Source organism: Aedes aegypti, chromosome 3, assembly GCF_002204515.2.
Source record: "Aedes aegypti strain LVP_AGWG chromosome 3, AaegL5.0 Primary Assembly, whole genome shotgun sequence".
In the NCBI taxonomy this organism is placed as follows: domain Eukaryota; kingdom Metazoa; phylum Arthropoda; class Insecta; order Diptera; family Culicidae; genus Aedes; species Aedes aegypti.
Genome location: NC_035109.1, coordinates 395,181,273 through 395,202,810, shown reverse-complemented (window position 1 = coordinate 395,202,810; position 21,538 = coordinate 395,181,273). Strand labels below are relative to the sequence as shown.

The 21,538-nt window shown below is 39.9% G+C and overlaps 1 protein-coding gene and 1 long non-coding RNA gene across 3 annotated transcripts; one reads left to right on the top strand and one right to left on the bottom strand.

Moving 5' to 3' along the window:
• Positions 1 to 9,625: 9,625 nt before the first annotated feature.
• On the bottom strand, positions 9,626 to 11,930 carry LOC5565440 (COP9 signalosome complex subunit 7b). Of its 2 annotated transcripts, none has more exons than XM_001649740.2 (4): positions 11,352 to 11,930; positions 10,578 to 11,051; positions 10,318 to 10,462; positions 9,626 to 9,717 (listed from the first exon to the last, which is right to left on the bottom strand). In XM_001649740.2, the coding sequence occupies exons 1-4, from the start codon at positions 11,544 to 11,546 to the stop codon at positions 9,707 to 9,709; spliced, it is 825 nt and encodes a 274-aa protein (XP_001649790.1). In that variant the 5' UTR covers positions 11,547 to 11,930; the 3' UTR covers positions 9,626 to 9,706. The 2 variants fall into 2 exon arrangements, with proteins under 2 accessions (XP_001649790.1, XP_001649789.1); XM_001649739.2 differs by lacking the exon at positions 9,626 to 9,717 and adding an exon at positions 9,777 to 9,968.
• Positions 11,931 to 12,305: 375 nt separating this feature from the next.
• Positions 12,306 to 13,008, top strand: LOC110679531. Its single transcript, XR_002502563.1, has 3 exons — positions 12,306 to 12,526; positions 12,582 to 12,730; positions 12,793 to 13,008. It is a non-coding gene; the product is annotated as an uncharacterized LOC110679531 (long non-coding RNA).
• Positions 13,009 to 21,538: the final 8,530 nt, after the last annotated feature.

Below are 21,538 nucleotides of genomic sequence, written 5' to 3'. Positions count from 1 at the left end.
TAACGATTCGGTCGCTGAACATTACACAATCCTTGATGATTGAAAGAGATTCTCGCCGGGAATGAAACATCTTTAGAGCTGGATCATAAATTTGCTTGATGGACGGCCAGCCTTTGGTGATGCACCTAACTATTTGTTGCAAAAGCTTGTCTTTCTTCGTGGCTGTACGAACCATCTTTAACGTGACAGGAAGATTGCTAAGCGTCTCGCACTGTGCATTTCCTCTGCGGTGAAATCGTAGTTGCTGCAGTTAGCAACTACGATTTCTTCATCTGGTTTCTCATGATTGTTGATTACCCGGGAGAGGACGTCCGCGTGCCCAAACTGGTCAGTGGGAACGTATTTCACATCGAAATCAAATCCCAGAAGCGTAAGTGCCCATCTCTGGAGGCGATTGGCGATAAGAAGTGGAATTCCCTTCTTGGATCAGAAAACTTTTAGCAGAGGTTGATGATCGATCTGGAGCTTGAAATGGCGACCTAGCAGCATGCGGCGAAATTTGGTCACCTGTAGTTCTGCTCAGTTTGTGTTGGTGTTCTTGAAGCGTGAGCAACAGCTTTGACTTGTCCATCGGAGAACTGATGCATGATGACGGCACCGATTCCAGTCTTTGAAGCGTCTCCATCTACGATGATGTCCAAACTTGGATTGTAGTGGGTTAGCAGCAGATCAGTTTGGAGCACTTTCTTGATATTGATGAAAGCTTCTTGCCACTGTTGTTTCGAAACGAATTGACTGTCTTACTTCAACGAGTTGTCAGCATCCGAGGCTGTATTCGCCCGATGGAATGAATTGGTGATTGATAGTGAACCAAGCTTCTTCCATGATCGGACGGAGATGACTGTTATGTCCGAACCACAATCCAGATGAAGATGCGCCGGCTTATCGTTAATGAGAGTGGTGACATTCTTAAGGGGTAGGTGCTGCTACTGCGTTGACGGAAAGGATTTGAATTGACTGAGATAAATGCTTGCTTTTATGTTTGCCTTTTCTCTTCTTTTGATAGTCGGTATTCACTGAGGATCCGGATGGCCTGACTTTCTTGGTGAAGCATCCGCAATAGCCTTCCTTGTGTCCGGTCTTGCTGCATTGATGGCTTGAAAATGGACATTCTTTGACGAAATGCATGCAAAACGAGGAGTCTTCTCGCTTGAATGTTGAGAACCAGAAGATTTCGGCTGCTTTGGTTGCCTGGACCGACGAAGGTGATTGCTTCTTCTCCACCAGAGCTGTGTCGTGTTTGAGATTCGACAGCCTCTGGCATTCGGTGACTAGATTCTTGAGATTTACCGTTGCCGCCGTAACTGCTTCAAGTAATCTTGTCCTGACGTCTGCATCTCTTGATGATTGTAGACAGCAAACGAAAATTAGTCCCTTGAATTGGTCGATGGTCAGCTTATTCAGTTCGAAGTTCTCACACTGGCGGTTAACGATTCCGGCGGAGGTAACGTAATCGTCTGTTTCGTTCTTCACAATCCTGAGGCAATCGGGTACCGTTGATTGAACTGAGACTGGTAGTGTCCGAAAACGGATTTCAGTTTCTTCACTACTTCTTCGAAGGTGAAGTCTCATGGGTGTCGTAGCAGGAGATAGTTCAAGAACTTTTCATGAACTGGAACGCTGAGACTCTGCATGAGCAGGCGAATTTTTGCTGCGTCATCCAGTTCTCTCCCGTCGACGTTGAACAAATCTTCATACTTCGAGAACCATCTTTCAAACGTCAGACCGGCAGCTGGGTCATGATGAAACTCTTTAAATGTCGCGGGAAGCGACTCGATGATCTGCTCAGGCGTGTTTCTTGACGGCTTGACTCGTGGTCAACCGGTCCAGAAGCAGGAGCAGCCTGTTCATAATCGCTTGATTGGAAACTTCGCTTTGATCACCGACGGCTTCATCAATTCCGCGCGGCATTTTTGGAAGTGTTTCAGCTAAATTCAGTAATACTCGTCGACAAACTGTTACGAGCGAAACGAGGTGGTAAATTTCTAACTATATTGAAATAAGTCTATCTTGATTACAGGCTCGTAACTGAATGATCTTCATTTCTGCTTTCCGCTATCATATTGGTTGCGCACTCAAAGCATGGCATACATGGTTGCACAACTGGTGGTGGTAACAATAAACATCACGGATGTGATGATCGATAATGCGTTCCAGACATTTCAGAAGAAAAGAGGTCAGACTGATTAGTCTAAAACTCTTCGCTTCTTCATACGATGCACGTCCTCCTTTCGAGATAAACTTTACAGGAATATTACGCCAGAATCTGGGAATAGGGGGTAGTCCTCTATGGCCGAACAGTTAGAATTTTCCAAAAACGAATAATGTTATTAAGATTTTAGTATTCCAGGATTATACTAAAACACATTTTATACAAACTATGACGTTTTCATGTCCAAACGTAAACAAACAGTAGTTGTCAAAAGTTTCACCCTGATTCAATCTATTGAAGAAATGTGAAACGAGAAAATTTCATACAAGTGTAGCAACAAATGTTTTTTATAATTCAAGCTGAATTGTCTCCGTACGTTGACTTCAGTAAGTTTTGCATCAATCACAATGCAAAATTTGTTACAAAATGTAAAATTTCGAAGAAAAGCAGCCTTTTTGTGAAATCATTGCAAGTCCTCTATGACCGGACAGTGAAAATGTTAACCAAATAACTGGGATCGGAATTCATAACTCACTTTTTTATAAACGTAGGGTAAAAAACAAACAGCAACAAAAATAGAGCATAAACATCAAAACATTTGGTCCTTGGAGGCCTCATGAGTGACTCCTTAATTCAGTTTGCTTCGAATCAAAAAAGCTCAGAAGAGAAACTGGACAGAATGAGCAATTCTCCCTGTGCTCAAATGGAGAAGCTAAAAACCGACATTTCTGCTGATATGAAGCTGCTGCGTGAAGAAAATAGCACCACAATTCGGAATCTGACTAAATCCTTGGAGGAAGCCAAATCGGATGCAGTGACGGCTGTGGATCGAAATACGCGTATGAATGGCCTGATTGTTAGTGGAGTACCTTTTACGCCTGGTGAAGATCTCTACGAATATTTTGGAATTTGGTGCCGATCCTTGGGATATGCAGACAACGACACGCCGTTGGTGGACATCAGAAGGCTTTCAAAAGGAACCCCTAAGACTGGATCTACCAGTTTGCTATTGATCCAATTCGCCATCACGATCCATAGAAACGTTTTTTTTTGCAAACTATCTGAAATCTCGCAATCTCTCGCTCTCGCAAATCGGATTCTCTGTTAATCAACGCATTTTCATCAATGAAAATCTTGGACTACGTACGAAAGCCTTGGCAATGAAGAAGAGTGGACAACTATCCGGTGTGTTCACAAGAGATGGTGTAGTCTATGTGAAGAAGGTTGGAAATGATCGTGCTGTATCTGTAAGGTCAGAACGCGAGCTAGAAGACATTGGGTAAGATTAACCTATCCCTACATGATATTGTTTATATCCATGTTTCCTTTCCTGTGTATCCCATGACTCTTCTCCTAAAAGTCGAATGCTGTGTTGTTGCTGCTGTTGCTGTTAGAGGTGAACATTGGACGACCGGATGAATGGCTGGAACTGATGCTGCTGCAGTTTAATGAATTTCTTTAGTTTTTTGCGTCACTAAAGTGAATTTATATAAATCAATACAGTACCAGATTAACGGCCTAACTGACAAATGTAAACAAACTGAGTTTTATTCACCTAACACTTTACTTGATAAATTACAATCATATAATTCACATCTGTTCCTTAAAAATAACGTTTTTCACGAAATAAGTGAGAAAAACATAAAGGCGCATTTAATATTCTATTTCGATACAAACTCTGATGTCAATTTCGCCCAACTTCCCCCCTTGCGGTAACCGGGCGCATTTGAGATTGAGTGTGACAGCAGGGCGCATTTAAAACTGAGTGTGCACACTAAACGAAATCTCCCGCCATCAATTGAATGATTTTTGCCTCATCCTAGCCCCATACCTATTTTCAGACACAATCAAGATGATTTTCATCGCTGTCAAAATCATTTGTTTACAAATTGCATCGCATGAAAATCATCCAGTCTAAAAATGATTTATGTTCAAGTAAAATATGCCTAAAATTGAATGATTATCACCCACAAATGTAAACAACCCACATTGCTTTCTATTTCATGATTTAAATGAAATCAAATTGATAATAAGTAATCACCCAATATCGACAAATCATTATTTATTTTGATCAGTATGGGAATACATATAAAATTCTGTGAAATATATGCGGATGGATTACGATTCTTAATGATCAACACACTATTGAGCTGCCAGTGATATACCTGGTTGAAGCGATCATTAAGTGCCCGCATTGTCCACACCAATGTCCCTGGATATAGGCGATGAGTTGTTCTTGGTCACCATGATAATAATTAACAGATGGAAGGTGAATATATTTGAGAATACTTCCATAAAAGTGGACAATAACCTGATAAACCCGCGAAGAAATGCCAAGTTTCGCTGCTGCCGCCATATTTTTGTTTTGATTGACAAGGATGATTTCAATTCTTGGATCATTTGCTATCCAAATGAAGTTTCAAACTATATTTGAATGATTTTTGGTTTGGGACATGGAAGAAATGAAAATCCACCATAAATTGGATTTTGTGCATTTGTGTTGTTGAAGTTCAACTATCAACACATTGTCATTCGGATATGTACTGAAAGTCATAATAAAATTGGATGATTTTTGTTCAACAGTTGGTGGATGCATCATATTGTTGAATAATCATTCAAAATGAGGAATATGAAGATTTGCAACCATGTGAATTACAAATCATTCAATTTAAGGTATGAGCTTTTGTTCAGTGCAGAAGGTCGATAGTGAAGAAGGTTCGTGTGAAAGACAGTGAATAAATTGTCACCCAACACCCAACAACAAAGACATTATCATCTTCTATTCTTGTTGCAACAATTTTATTCCGCAACATGAGGTTATCATCACTTGAACAGAATATGACAAAGATCGATCACCACGTGCGCAGCGATTTTCTTAGATTCGCATTGCAATTTTCGAGAACTTTCTCTGTGTTGGTAAAAATTGGCACATTATTGAACAGCATGCATAAAACAAATTTAGTTTTGTGTTTAAAATAACTGATTAATCTCGAGTCGAAAAGGTTGCAACAATGTTGTGCCCTGTGGTTGTCATGACAATTTTGCTTCTGATTGTATCCCTATCCGTAACAGTATGGATAAACGGGTTGTGAGCGACTTGCTTTGTTGTTTGTTTTTCGTCTCCTTTGATGACAATTTGATTCACTGGTGAAAGAGCGTAGCAAAACGGCGAAGCTGATGATTGTCAAACCACAAGGACGACGTCAAAAGGCGCAATCGCTGCTGTCAAACTGAAGGAGACGAAAAACCGAGGGGCGCAACAATTCTAAATTTTGATGAATGGCGCATGATGGATTTTTATTTTTTTTAACATGTTATTCATAATATGTAAATAAATTAAATGTTTTGCTGCAAAAGTAATATTGTAACGGATCCTACAAAAATGCATCATGCGATTAAATTGATCGGAAACATAATATAGAATTAAAATTACATCCGCTGAACTTCAAATCTATTTTTCTGAGAATGTATTAGGCTTCACATTCGCCCTAATTCTGACTCTGTATTGAAATGGTTGCTTTGGGTAATTTGTTTTCTTAACTTTTAGTATAGTATTCAATTATTATTTCCTCCTAATTGCTCTCGCGTTCTCTTATGCTTATGGCTAGTAACTCTGATTCTCACGTCTCTACAAATGTTTGTTTGCCCGGGATTGTACTGAAATCGGCTCTGCTTCAGGGAAAGTTTTCAATTTGTTGTATCAACAGTCAGAGCATTTGTGCTCGCAAGATGTCTAAGCTCGATGAATTGCGTCAAATCCTTGTGATAGCGAGGGTCGATATTGTATGTGTGACAGAATCCTGGCTGAATGAAAAAACTGACAACAGTATTCTACTCATTGATGGATATCACCTTATTAGACATGATAGAGTTGGTAAGATCGGAGGAGGAATCCTTATATTTGTCAAAAAAGGTATTAAATTCGATTGTGTAGCTAAATCTGACAACCAGTCAAGCACTCCACACACTGAATACTTAGCGATTGAGGTTTTCATTGATAATCAAAAATTACTTCTTGCTTGTTTCTATAATCCACCAGAAATAGACTGTGTTGATAGTGTTGACAATATTCAACAAAACTTCGGATGGAAGTACGAAAATACTTTATTTTTAGGAGACTTCAATATGAATCTGCTTGATCACAATTCACATAAAACGTCCAAATTATGGTCAGTTTTATCTTCATTCAATATGCATAGTTTAGGAAATGAACCAACGTTTTTCCATACTAATGTTTCTTCACAGTTGGATCTAATGCTTTTTAGCGACGAATCAAAAGTTTTACGATTTAATCAAATTGATGCCCCGGTGTTTTCTAAGCACGATCTTATTTTCGCATCGTTTGATTTCAACATGGGTCAGAATGATAATGAACATTGTTTTCGTGACTACAACGCTCTAGAAGTCAATGGATTGGTTGAAAGCTTTTTAATATCAATTGGTCATGCTTTTATAGCACAATCGATCCAGACCATTTACTCGAGTTTTTTAACTCTGAAATGACCATTTTACACGATCAGTTTGTGCCTATTCGCACTTCAAAATTAATCAGTGGTTCAATCCCACTTTTGGTAAAGCAATAGTTGATAGAGATTTAGCGTACAGAACGTGGAAGAATTCAAAATCTGATAATGATCACAGTATTTTTAAACGTCTAAGAAATAAAGTAAATAAATTAATCCATGAAGCTAAGAAAAGCTACTACGCAGTTCACCTTGATCATAGTTTACCAACACAAGAGTTATGCAAAAAATCTCCTTAATAAAGCCATAATAATAATAATAATAATAAGAGTTATGGAGAAGACTGAAATCGATTGGGGTTGGTCGAACCAACTCATTCCTTAGTCATAGATACAGCGCTGATGAAATCAATACATATTTTGCAAGTAATTTTAGTAAACGTATCCAAGCGGACTATACGAGCGACAATGTGAACCATAGTCATAATGGTAATCCTATTTTAGACAATGAATTTTACTTTGATATTGTCAATGAAGTTGATGTTATTAATGCCTTATATTATGTAAAACCAAACGCGGTCGGCTTGGATATGCTTCCTTTAAAATTCCTTAAAAATATTTGTCCGTTGAATATTAAACCAATTTCCCATATTTTTTAATTCTATAATAATTTCCAGTAGGTTTCCCAAAGGATGGAAACAGTCAAAAATTATTCCCATAAAAAAGAAACCATCCAGTGATTTACTTAATAATTTGCGACCCATAAGCATACTCTGTGCTTTATCTAAAGTTATCGAGCGATTGTTGAAATCACAAATATGCCGATTTGTCGAACAAAATAAACTTATCAGCAGTTTTCAGTCAGGATATCGCCCAAAACATAGTTCGAAAACTGCAATGTTGAAAATATTTGACGATGTAGGTTTTGTTTTGGATAATGGTAAGCCTGTCGTGTTGATTCTTCTTGACTATTCTAAAGCATTTGACACCATATCACATAAGATACTGTGTAGAAAACTTCGTCATAATTTTAATTTTTCGATGCATGCAACTAATTTAATTCAATCATATCTTAAAGATAGAACTCAAAGCGTTTTCAGTAATGAAATGTTTTCCGCCATGATACCCATTGCATCAGGGGTACCTCAAGGATCAATTCTTGGGCCCATTTTGTTCTCCTTATACATAAATGACCTACCCAGTGTACTTAAGCATTGCAAAATACATCTTTTTGCCGATGATGTTCAGTTGTATTACGATTGCAATGACAATTCAGCTTCATCTATCTCTAGGAAAATTAATTCTGACCTAGCTAGGGTCGAAGAATGGTCGTCTAAGAATATGCTATCACTGAATATCAAAAAGACTCATGCCATTTTTATTAGCAATACAAGAAATAATTTATGCTTAAAACCCACCATTGTTTTGAACAATGAAACCATTGAGTTCATAGATCATGCTACTAGTCTGGGGGTTATTATTGATAAAAATTTTTCTTTTGACAAGTTCATCCTAAATCAGTGTGGAAAAATCATTGCAGTCTTAAGAACATTAAGTAAATCCACCTCTTCTTTAAATGTAGAAACTAGACTAAAATTGTTTAAGAGTTTAATTTTTCCTTATTTTGTGGCGTGCGACTATCTTTTATTCGATGTTTCTTCATTTGCTCTTTCTAGATTACGAATTGCACTCAATTCATGTGTACGATTCGTTTTCAATTTGAACAGATTCTCTAGGGTTTCGCACCTGCAATATCGACTGATTGGCTGTTCTTTCGAGAAATTTGGTGAAATGAGAAGTTGCTTATTTTTGTTCAATATTTTAACCACAAAGCAACCTGGCTATTTGTTCAATAAATTGGAACCCTTCAGAAGCAATCGATCAAGAAAGTTTAGAATATCACGATATAAAACTTCAAGATATGGAAGGTCGTTTTTCGTTAGAGGCGTGATGACTTGGAATCTACTACCCAATAATTTGACCCTAGAAAAATCCTAGATAGCATTTAGGAGGAAATGTATTGAATACTTCAATTAGTTTGAAAATAATTTAATTAGTTTATTTAACATTGAATTGCTTGACGTGACGCCCATTTTACATGAAAAACATTTGTAACAATAATAAAAAGACGTTTGTCTTATGTTACTGATTAAATGAAATAAATAAAAAAAATAATAGTTCTGTGAAATTTTCAGCTTTGTAGGTGGTGATTTAAAGGTGGCCCAAAGACAATGTAGGTTTATATGAAAATTACTATGGTGAAATTTTGGGAAATGTTCCAAACATGCTAGTACTGTAAAGTAGAAACTTGTCATTCCATAGTGAAAACTCATTCTTCAAACCTTAATGAAGGATGTTACTGAAGAAACAAATCTCTTTTGAGTTAATTTTGTTTGGGATTTTTGTACATGTTTGCTGGGCTATAATCCCATATTGAGCTAAATAATAGCAAACAAACTCATGAATATATCTTCTGCGATCCATCGGATTAAATTTCTCTCTTTAGCAAATTTCTTCATTATGGATTGAAGAGTGAGTTTTCACTATGGGATAATAAGTTTGTACTTACACTACAGTACTAGCGAGTTTGGAACATTTCTCAAAATATCTCCATAGTAATTTTCATATAAACCTACATTGTCTTTGGGCCACCTTTAAATCACCACCTACAAAGCTGAAAATTTCACAGAACACTATTGTTCTGGTAAGGATGGTACGGAGATTAAGGGAGATTGGATTTTCAAACATTTTTAAATGATGAACCGCCCTAATGTACAGTCATCTCTCCATTTCTTGATAATGAAGGGACCATCGAGTTAGGGAGATATAGAGTTACAGAACACTAATCCAGTGCAAATGCGATTCAAGGGATCGAGGTAGCTATGAACACCAAATTTTACTATGGTTCTCAAACTAAAAGTGTTTCCCCAAGGTAACTTTCCATCCGAAAATAAAAAAAAAACACATAAAAAGAATTTCTTTTGATTGTTCTAAAAAATAAATACTGCTCATTCAATGTTAAACAGAACTAACGTTTCATTCGCTTCTAAACCACATAGCTTATCAACCCATCTACCAGAAGGACGTTTCTTTCATTGAGTTTCTAGGAAAGTAAAATGATATTAATAGTAATGAGATACCGAAAAACGAAGTAGAATCAAATCAGGGTAAACAAAACGGTGTTAATCAATACATTTTATTCACAGTAATTCGATTTGGAACTAAACAAACTGAATTGAGAATTAGAATGAAAGAAAATTTCGGTCGGACTATAAGTCCGAAGGGAAGTTAACATAGAAATGGTATATCAATCTCTTCTCTAGGGCATCTGTCTCGAGAGCATTTTGGCTGCACCTATATGATGTGGGTAAAAGTTTCGTGATTAGGGACTTTTCTTTCTGCCAATCGACGTTAACCGTTAGATGTGTCTCAGAAAGGTATTAAGCCAAACACGAACAAGACCGATGAAAGCCCATTAAACGCAAACCGTGTGAGAAATGAAAGAGGCCCTCTGGGCGTTGGGATTAGAAATTATTTTTTTCTAGATGTTTCCATTCGAATATAGTCTATTTCAAAACCCATTTCTTGTAAGTTTGTTGGATGGTTAGTAATTAGCGAAGGAGAAAACTATCACACACGCACACATCGAGGTGGGACAGGAGAGATCATTTTGCTCATCAGAAATTTTTAAACCACGACTTACCGCTCACTTTTAGGCTTTTCGATTTCGTAGACTTCTTACGAGGGTCCTGGTGTCCGACCGACAGTTCACGGCCCGAATCAGTGGCCATGGCTTCGTCCGAATCGTTACCCGCCTGCACCTTGATCAGCTTCTTCAAATTCGTAATCTAGAAGAGGAAAGAAAACGCTGAATGAGTACACGATCATTCGGTAATAACTCATTTTCAGACGATTATCAGACGACGACGTAGATCGAAACCCTATAATTCAACGTATACCTACCTCCGTATCGATGGCTTCTTTGTGCTTAAGTCGCTTCTGCTTCTCCGAGTTGGCCCGATGGATCTGATTCTCCAGACAGGCCAGGATTGTCTCGCACGAATCGCACCATTCTTCCAGGAAGCTTGCCAACTCGCTTACATTACCCGTCCGGATGTCCCGCCCGATGGCATAGTCCACTTCCAGCTGTTGCTTTTTCTGATCCAATTTCCCATGGATGATGTCCCCGTAGATGGCCTCAATAATCATGTCTTCCAGATCGCGGACATGTTTGATGTCCAGTTCCTCCAGCAGCTCTTTGTAGGGAATACACTTTGTCTTGATGGCCAGCGAAACTATGGTCAGATGTTGGAGCTTCTTCCGCATTACCGGAGTAAGTTCAATGAGTTGCGCCTGGTTCTCGAGATACTGCCGGTAGGTTCCGTAGGCAAATAGATTCAGCGTATTGTAGTAGCTGGCGTTTGGACCGGTTTGAAGCTGAAATATCGTAAATTAGTCAAACAATGTTTCGGTCAAATACCATAAAGTAGATTGCCAGTGATCAAGGTCACTAGTGCTATTGCTTGTAAAAGCAGCTTCATGGCTAATAGTAGAAGGCTTTGTAGGTAATACAAAGCACTACAAAAACGCTTCATTGCAAATTTGTTTTTCAACAAGTAAATCAACAAAAGATTTCTTTAGAAAAGTATTTGCAAAACACGATCTTGTTATTTAGGAATTTTGTACTACGTTTTGTAACGATTGTTGCTAAATATACAATTATTTTAAGCTACAAACCTCAGCAATGTTGGGCATGGCCAGCAGTTCCCCGAAGACGTAAACTCCCGGCGCCTCGAGTACCTGCTTGATCAGTTCCAGACAGGCGGCTCCTTTTGCACTCTTGGACAAAAGAACGTACTGCTCGATTGGGTTGTTGGCCGAATAATGCTGCTGGGTGGCATTCTCATAGTCGAGATTCAGATCCGGAGTCATTTTGCGCTGGTCAGATACACTGTTCACTTGGGAAAATATTACAAAACAATGCACTTTTTGATTCCTTTCTGAAAAAGGGTTTCACAAAATAATTTTCACTCAGCGCCCAGCGGCTTTGACAGATCGAAAAGGGTGGGGGAAGACGGGGTAGAACTCTAGAGTAACAATTTGAAATGTCCTATACACTTTCTTCAGTTTTGCGAAATGCGGCAGTTATAAAGGGAACAATAATGTTATAATAATTCGTTTTATCCCTTTAATACATTATTAAATTTATATAAAAGCATGATTAAAACTCATGAAGCCAAATAAAGCTGAACAGCGAGTAAATAACTATTAATCTTAAAAATAATTTAGCTATTTTCAGATGATGCACTAGTGTTGTTGATTTTCTGCTTCCGCGATCGCCGGCCGTTGTACCGACAAGACATATGCCGACACGTGTTGATGACAAGGGGTCCTTCAATAATTTGATTTCAATTTCAACGATTTCACAAGATGAAGCAAAAATATCACCTACACTGAAATTAATTGCATCGTAAAACGAACGATCAAAATATAGTCAAATACACAATGGTCAAATGTTTGGAAAATAACTAGAAAATCAGTTAAAATTATCCACATTTTAATATTTTTACAATTTCGATGGTCATTCTTTTATAGTAAATTTAACAATACTTAGTGTTTAAAAATCTTATACAAATTACAACAGTTTATGGCTCAATCAACTATCTTTATTGTTAATAATATAATGTTATTCTCAATTTGACAACATTTACAATGTTGAAATCACCAACATCGAAGTTAATTTTCCAACCGTGTTTATTAACACACTGGCCTCCATTTTATTTTTAATCTGGATGTGCAAATTCTGAAACGTCGGTACAGTTTTGAAGTTTTGTGTTTTAAATAATGTTTAAAAACATTAGAAATTGTTTAAATGAGTAGCGCTGACTGGGAAGTATAGAAATTTATTGTTGGTAAGTAATTATATCGTGAACAAATAATGAAACTAAACGATTAAATTTGTTATAGATCAGAATCCATTTGGCGATTTGTCTATCGAGTAAATGAAGCCCACTTTCTGGTCCAGTTAAAAATCGATCGATCGTAGCAGATAAATAATCGTGATCATCTGGTATCCACTTACAATTTTTGCAGAGGAAAAAAGTTTATATTCAATGGTAAGACAATATCCGTTTGCATATTATATGGCCGTTTTTTCAGGGCTATTGTACTTTTTCAGTTGTGTGTGGACTCGTAAATCCCTCGTCAGACGCTTATCATTCTTCAAGGAGCGTTTTCACATTATTGGGGCCCAAACGATCGAACTCACATGCAGCAATACAGTTCCTAATCTAAATATAAGCAGATGACCTATGCTGCAGCTGCAAAACAGTTATGCGCATAGTTTTCGATTTACCACTATTTAATATTATGTCGTATCTATGTAATGTTAATGCATAAAAAATAAACCATTTTCTATGTTGAATTTTCCATGAAAATAAATAATTGTCATTGAAGGCCATTATAAAATTACCATGCTACAACAATATGGAAATAACCATTGATATGGTATATTTTACTGCGCAGTAGTAACATAGACTTAAAAAGTAAGACATTGAACTGTCGAAGAAACGCGTTTAATTTTTGGGGGACCAGTCGGGTACCCAGTAAAACCATTTTCCGTGTAGTTTTTTTTCCGTGCATATCGAATTTCCAGATTGACGTTTCTTGTTTTGACAGTTCGTCGTCGGTTTGCTTCGAAATTTGTTTTCTTTTTCTCGTCAAAGACTGAAACTTGTCCGCGGCTGAAAATTTGATTTGCATCAAAATTAGTTAGTTTATTATTAGGGTGATGTGCTAGTATCCATCGTATTAAGCATTGATCAGTGAGAGCTGCAATTTTCCCAGTATTGCAGTGAATGATGCTGATACAAACCGATGCCAAACAATTCTTTCTTAAAACGGCTTTAGCATTATACAATAACATTTTGATAAATCTTGATCTCTTTTTGGAAATAATGCAAAGAAAATGCATCTTACCGTATTCTCAGTCCGTCGTATCGTTTTCAACTCCGTCGCAATCAGTTTCCAGATTCGTTTCACAACTCACGGCTCACTGTGTGTATTGAATGGTTAAAACACAACATATCAACGCTATAATAAAATGTTTTACTAGAATATATAGATCTACGGTTATCTCTCTCCATTCCACCAGCATGATGGAATATACTAATTTCCTTTAAAATTAATTGTTCGTCATCAAAATTCAGCCCAAATATATGAACACAATTCCTTTTGACCGTACAATTATGACATTTGCCCACAGTACTGCGAAAACAACACAATCAAAGGAATCGTATTTTTACGTCGAGCGTCGCGCACACATTGATGCGCACAAGCTTTTTTTTCTCAGTACGACGGATTGAACTTTGTTTACATTCTCAATTATACGCGGCGGTTGAGGAAATTTCGTAAAATTTGCTGATTTATTGAAGTTTTACGGCGTGTGATTGCAATGAAATCCTTCAGTGAAGAAGTACGAAGGTTTTCCATAGTGAAAATAAGTGCCCGGCGAAGTAAGTCACCCACGGGGGCGGGAAGAAATTTGTGTTGGAAAGTGGTGTGGCTCAGTCGATCGCTAAGCATTTCTCTCAAATCGTGTTCGTCCATGCGATTTCGGTGAAAAAGTGAAAAGTGGATAATTGAGCTGAAGTTATTTACCGAAATACAGTAGTTTTATTGCATTTTTGGTGTACAAGTGTACAAACCATAACAGCTTTCACAAAATTACACTTGGATAATGAATCTATGTTGCAGGTAAGTTTGGATATCCGCCGTAGTGGAGCATTTAAAGTTTGATACGACGAATCGTAGCGCTTACGACGAAGTAGAACAAAACCCTATATTCAGAATCAGTTTGTTTTTCTATACATTTAATTAAGATCGCGAGAATCGTTCGGACGAATTCGATAGCGTCCGGGAGTACTTTGCCTGGAAGGGACTTCATGTGCGCTTGTGGTTCCGGAATATCGACGAGTACCACCTGGACTTCCAATCCAAGGCTGGAATCTACGACATGTTGGTATACTTCGTTTCGGAACGGGATGCGGATTTTGCGATCCGGAAGTGTCACCGAGAGATCTACAAGGGGTACCCGTTGAATGTGTTCCCCGGGCGGGAATCGGTCTATTTCGATCCCAGTCGAAGTCTGCAGGCCACCAGGATGTAGAACGAACGGATCTACAGTGAACTGTTCTTCGAGAAACACGTCAAGTTCATCCAAAAGAGTACAGTAACCTGTGCGGTCAAGTTCGACACCAGATCCGGTGCCATGGAGTTCGCCAGCACTGCCGATAAGGCCAAGGTACAATTTGGTGAACACTTTTTCGAGTTTAAGCCCGCCCCCAGAGGCTACGGAAGCAGCGCTTCCTCGAACAGGACATCCTAGACCAAATCGAAACCTACCTGGCGTACCATCCGAATGCCCTCCAACTGGATCCCAACGACAAGTACGCCAACATGTTGCTTATGGACGAACGTCCGACCGTTGATCCGAAACCGAAACAGCCAGTTCTTCCCCTGCGTAGAGGACCCACCAAGCAGATGCAGCAAAAACGAATTGAATTGATTTCTCCGAGGAAGGAAAACGGTTCATCCGGGGAAGCGAAACGGGGAAGCAATTCCTTCGAAGAATCAAAATGATTCTTCCGGAGAATCGAAAAGATTTCTATTTGCCTTCTCAATGGCAGCAAGTTAATTTGCTCCAAACTGATTTGCGAAAATCGACTCACAATAAGTCACAATTTTTTGTCATTGGTGACTTTAATGCCAAACATCGATCATGGAATAATTCTCAAAATAATTCCAACGGCAGAATTTTATTTGATGAGTGCTCTTCAGGATATTTCTCAATTCAATACCCTGATAGCCCTACATGTTTTTCCTCTTCTAGAAATCCATCTACGATTGACTTGGTCTTAAACTTAAAGAACCTTCTGGTCAAAGATGTTGCGTTGCCTACTTCCCAAACTCCAAAATTCCCTCGGTGTATTATGGAGGGTGTGAGTTTTCAAACTTATGCTGGAGACTTGGCCCCTGACCCCCTTGTACATCAATAAAATAAAATAAAATACTAATCCAATTGAAAATCAAGTTACTCAGGAATTCGAAATTATTCTCAATCAAGAGAACGTTTTCGAAAATTCCTGGGAGACTGATTTGGAGAAGAAGTGAGAACTATTATTAAAAAATTCAAAAATATGAAAGCTCCTGGCGATGATCATCAAGAAACTTCCAGAAAGTAGCTTATCATTTTTAGTTGATATACATATTCTACAAATGTTTTCAATTAGCATATTTTCCTGACAAATGGAAAAATGCTAAGGTTGTTCCAATTTTAAAACTAGACAAAAATCCTGCAGAAGCTTCTAGCTATTGTCCAATCAGTTTGCTTTCCTCCATCAGTAAACTTTTTGAATGATGGCCCACATCAAAGAAAATTCAATTTTTGCCAATTAACAGTTCGGATTCCGCCATGAACATTCGACCACACATCAACTTTTACGGGTAACAAATTTGATCCGTTCCAACAAATCTGAAGGCTATTCTACTGGTCTTGCTCTTCTAGACATAGAGAAAGCATTCGACAGTGTTTGGCATGAAGGTTTGATCGTAAAATTAAAAAACTTTATTTTTCCAACATACATTGTTAGAATAATTCAAAGTTATCTGTCAAATCGTACACTTCAGCTTTGTTCGGACTTCAGGAACTGAATTTGAAGCAGACTCCAGTTTTTTGGTCAGCTCAAACTATAATATTTTATTTTTGTTATTATTTGTATAAATGTTTGTTGATTTTAATACTCACAAAGTAGTTTCCTTTTTTTTAACCCTCGTGCTCTCTACCTTCAATCCTAATGTGCAGATTGTTTCCTATTTGTAACAAATTTTCTTCGTTAGTGTTATTTTATTGTTTGTTTTGTAATTACTTACGATTTCCCGATTACAACTTTTACTCTTAATTTCTCAAATCTGTCCGAAACTTCATTTGCTTCACAAATCGCTTCTGTTTAACCATCAATCTATCATCACAAACATTATTTATATTATTTTCATTTTAATTTCATTTCAGGATAATTTTATTTACTTACAGGCCAATCAACTTTATCAAACTTTACTGTACATCCGCAGATTTCAACTATTTTTCAAGAATAAACTGGACAACTTTTATAATTCACGTTTTCCTGCACTCTAAAAAGTTTGTTTATGTTTTTTTATTCTTCCCCTTATCTAAACTTCTGTCTAGCTCTGTCACTTTGCGTTTTTGGCTTTCCGGCACCCCGTTATAACTGCCCAGCGGTGTTGACAGTTCCCCAGCCCGTAAACATCGGTTCCGGCATAACTGACGACCCGAATTTACCGTCCTGTATTTCCAGCACCGCCAAGTTCGCTGTCGCTCGACGATACACTCCTTTGGACGTTCTTACATTCGCCTGCCTGATTCGTCCGTCTTTCCCAGCAAACACTTCTTCAACAACTCCTCTAGTCCAATTCTTCCGGTGTTTCCCGTCCATTACGAATACGAGGTCACCAATTTGAAGAGCCTTCGGATCGTCGAACCACTTGGTGCGTTGATTTATAGTAGGCAGGTACTCTTTATACCATCGCTCCCACATTTGATCTGCTAAATATTGTGACCGCTTATACATGTTCCTCAACGCTTCAGCTAGCTCCGTCGGACCATCCTGATTAACGTCTACGCCACGTACAGCCCCCCGTAGAAAATGATTAGGAGTTATGGCTTCCGTCTCCGCAGGTTCTAGTGATCTGTAGGTTAATGGGCGCGTGTTTATCATGTCTTCAGCTTCACTCATCGTTGTCGTTAGGATTTCGTCGGTAAGCTTTCTTCCGTCATTCAGCACAGTCATCGCTTCCTTGACCGACTTTACCATCCTCTCCCAGATTCCACCCATATGTGGCGCACCGGGCGGATTGAAATTCCACTTCGTTGCGGAACTGGTCACTGCTTCAGCGCAATCACCATCGATTTGCTTCAGCAACTCCTTGCTCGCTCCCGTAAAATTCGTCCCGTTGTCAGAAAAAAATTCCTCGGGCCGTCCTCGTCTACAGATGAATCTTCTAATTGCCATCAGACAGGATTGCGACGAAAGAGAATAAGCAATTTCTAAATGAACTGCTCTGACAGTCAAACACGTAAAAAGTGCTATCCACCTCTTTTCAGATCTTCGGCCAACAGTTACCTCAATAGGGCCTAGATAATCCACTCCTACGGCGCAGAATGGACGTAATTGCGGTGAAATTCGTTGAACAGGCAGAGGGCCCATCATAGGAACACGAGGACGACTGCGCATAACTTTACATTTGATGCACCCTCGTACGACATGACCGATCGTAGCGCGTAAATTAGGGATGTGAAACCTTTGCCGCAATTCATTTACGACAGTTTCCTGATAAGCGTGCCCAAACCTTTCATGATAATGTAGTATCAACTTACGTGTGACGTCGTGGGTTCTAGAGAGAATGATTGGGTACTTCATGTCAAATGGCAGGACCCTTGAAGCTTCCATCCTACCACCCATCCTAATGACTCCATTTGCATCTAATACAGGTGTCAGTTTGTACAACATACTTGATTTTTCGAGTGAAATCGGTGGCTGGTTGGCGCTCCTTGCATTATTTTTCAGTAGTATCGCCACCTCGTCTGCAAAGCTCTGGCTCTGTACCAGCCTCCACAGAACATTTTCAGCCTGCACCAATTCTTCTTGTTTCAGTGGTTGGCAAATCGTCAATCTCTTCGCTCTAATCATGGACAGTTGATTCACCGTAGCCTTCGACGTCAACAACGGTTGGCCGGTCTTCTTCCGTTTGCAGTTGTCTATGAACCGCAGCACAGTTGCCGTACTCCGCAGAAGTCGTGTCCATTGAGAAAATCTTTCACTGTCGATAACTTCCTCCACCAACGACGCTCGATGGTATAGTATGAAAGCGCGCGTTTCTTCTTTTGTCTCTTCCTCAGTCTTCTCGGCTGGTTCTGCTTGAGAGGGCCACTTTTCTTCAGGATCGAGCAGAAATCTAGGACCGGTGAACCAGGAACCGTCGCTTTCCAAAGGCGGACCACTTCCCCACTTCGTCAAGGCATCCGCTGCGTTCAATTTCGACGGGATCCAACGCCAGTCAGTAGTTCTTGTCAATTCTAAAACTTCCCCGATACGAAAAGCAACGAATTGCTTAAATTTGTGTTGATCAGAGGATATCCAACTTAGCACGGTTTGCGAGTCAGACCATAGGACGTACCGTTGAAATTTTATGGAGTGAGTGCTAATAATCGAGTGCAGCATTCTCGCGCCCATCACGGCACCCATTAGCTCCAGCCGGGGAATTGATTGTCGTTTAAGCGGCGCTACTTTAGAGCGAGACATTATCAAGCAACATCGAACAAATCCTTCGACGACCGTTCGCAGGTATCCCACACAGCCATACGCAAGTTCACTGGCGTCCGTGAATATATGCAGCTCTACTGATTCGACAGACGACCAGGGTACCTCTCCGAAGTAGCAGCGTTGGATGCGTATTGCTTCCACTTCCGGAAGAAGCCCGATCCAGCGTTTCCATTTTTTCCAACAGTCTTCATTCACCGTATCGTCCCAAGCACAACCCGTTCGCCATAGGTCCTGTACGAGGATTTTGCCATGGACTGTGAAAACTGCCAGCAGACCAAGAGGATCAAAAAATCCCATGACGCAACTGAGGACTATTCTTTTCGTTGGCATTTTTATACCGCTCAAGTACACTTGAAGATGTTCACGATGCTCCGACGAAAATGAAAACGTATCGTGGTCTGGATTCCATATGATCCCAAGAACTCTTTCGCTACCGGTTTCCTTCACTCGACCAAGGTGTATTGGTTTAGTTTCCGTCACTTCTCCAAGGCTGCGAAGTACATCTGGCGAATTTGAAACCCAGTTTCTGAGTTCAAACCCACCTTGTGCATGGACGAAGCTGACTTCTTTCGCTCGTTCAATCGCCTCGTCGATGGTGTCAACGCTATCGAAATAGTCGTCCACATAATGTCCATCAATAATTGCCGCTGCTGCTGCTGGATATTCTTCGGCATACTCCAGTGCATTCTGGTTTTTGACGTATTGGGCCGAACATGGCGAGCATGTCGACCCAAAAGTGGCCACGTCCATAACATAGATGTTAATGGGGTCTTCTTTACTCATCCGGAACACAAAACGCTGTGCTTGTTTGTCAGCTTCAATGATTCGCAACTGGTGATACATTTCGCGGATGTCTGCGCCGAAAGCGATCCGGTGTTCTCGGAACCTAGTAACCACGGAAATCAACGGAGTCAACAGATCCGGTCCTGTTAACAACTGCGAGTTTAGGGATACTCCATTGACAGTCGCGGCAGCATCCCAGACCAAACGAATTTTGTCCGGCTTACGTGGATTTAGGACAACGTTGAGCGGTAGATACCAAACTTTGTTGGGATCAGTAGCATTAAGCTCCTCCTCCGATGCTAAGTGAGCGTAGCCTTTTTGTTGGTATTTCAGTATTTGCTTACGTACGTTCTCATAAAGCAATGGCTTCTGACCCAACTTCCGTTCCAGCTGTATCAGCCTTTTGACTGCCATTGGATAGCTGTTAGGAAAACTCACTTGATCGCTTTTCCAAAGTAGACCAGTTTCGAACCGATTCCCGCTTCGTTTGGTGGTTCGTCGCAGAATATCAAGGGCTCTTTCGTCTTCTGGTGACTCCATTTTCACACCCATCACAGACTCTTCTAACGCGTAGTGTGTCTTAATTAAATCATGCAAGTCTTCATTGCTGACCCCTACATGGAAACCTAGAACTGCGTTCTGACTGGATGCGCCTTCCTTCCTTGGTCCATAGACCGTCCATCCAAGTTTGCAACGTACCGCAATCGGTTCTCCAGGAGCACCATGTTTCACTTCAATCGGCGCGAATGAATGGAGGTTGTTGAGACCGATCATCATTCCGGGTCTAGCGTCGCTGTACGAAGTGATAGGAAGATTCTTCAAATGCTTGTACTGCTCCGATAATACCGCTGCATCCAGCGATTGCATTGGGAGACGTAGGTTTTCTACGGTGTACACATTGTTCAGCAAAAGTTGCTCGTTGTTACCAATCCCCGATGTCCATACACAAACGCGTTTTGCACCTTTTTCCTCGCGAGATATATCGGCCGTCCAAGTAATTGTCAACCGCTCAGGAACTCCCACAATGCCTAATTGATCCACGAACTGCCGCTCGATTAAAGTAACTGAGGCACCCTCGTCCAGAAAGGCTAGGACAGTGATCGTTTTTTCTCCGCAAAACAGTCGCACTGGAAGGATTCGGAAGAGAATTGAGCTTGTTGTTCGAATGTGCGCACTCGTCCCGATAACGCCGCCGACAGGGTGGAGCAGCGAGTTGTGGCGTTGTTGGCAGCCGCTGACGTCACAGCGGATCTTGAATTTGCAGGTTGCGTTTCCATGGTCATTTCAACAGACGTTGCACAATTTCCACCTAGTCACGATTTTCATTCGATCTGCATAGGTCATTCTGCGAAAATCCTCACAAAATCTAAGGCGGTGATCGTTGCGCTGGCATGCCTTACATGCTTTTAACGTCGTCCTCTCGGCTGGAGCCCCGGTGGTACTATTTGAAGCGTCGTGATTCAGCAACATGCCCTTTTCCATGTTTCTGCCTTTTGTAGTTCCGCTGCCAAGGCGGTTTCCTCGCATTATCTTCGGCTCTTGCTTCTGATCCATGCAAACATTTGCTTCACATGCTTCTTCTACGATGCGCGAAACGAAATCGGTAAACGTTCTCAACGTCACCTGTCTCTTTGTTCTTTTGAACCGAACCCACTCCCGTTTATCGGTTGCTGGGAGCTTATCAACCAAATCTTGTATCAGGATCGGATTGATCATATGCTGCCGCAAACCCGCAGCTTCTAG

Coding starts and splice junctions, on each gene's coding strand:
- LOC5565440 (XM_001649739.2), bottom strand. CDS start 11,546: ATGACTCCGGATCTGAATCTCGACTATGAGAATGCCACCCAGCAGCAT. Junction 11,052..11,351: donor CCATGCCCAACATTGCTGAG/GTTTGTAGCTTA, acceptor ACGATATTTCAG/CTTCAAACCGGTCCAAACGC. Junction 10,463..10,577: donor AAGAAGCCATCGATACGGAG/GTAGGTATACGT, acceptor TTCCTCTTCTAG/ATTACGAATTTGAAGAAGCT.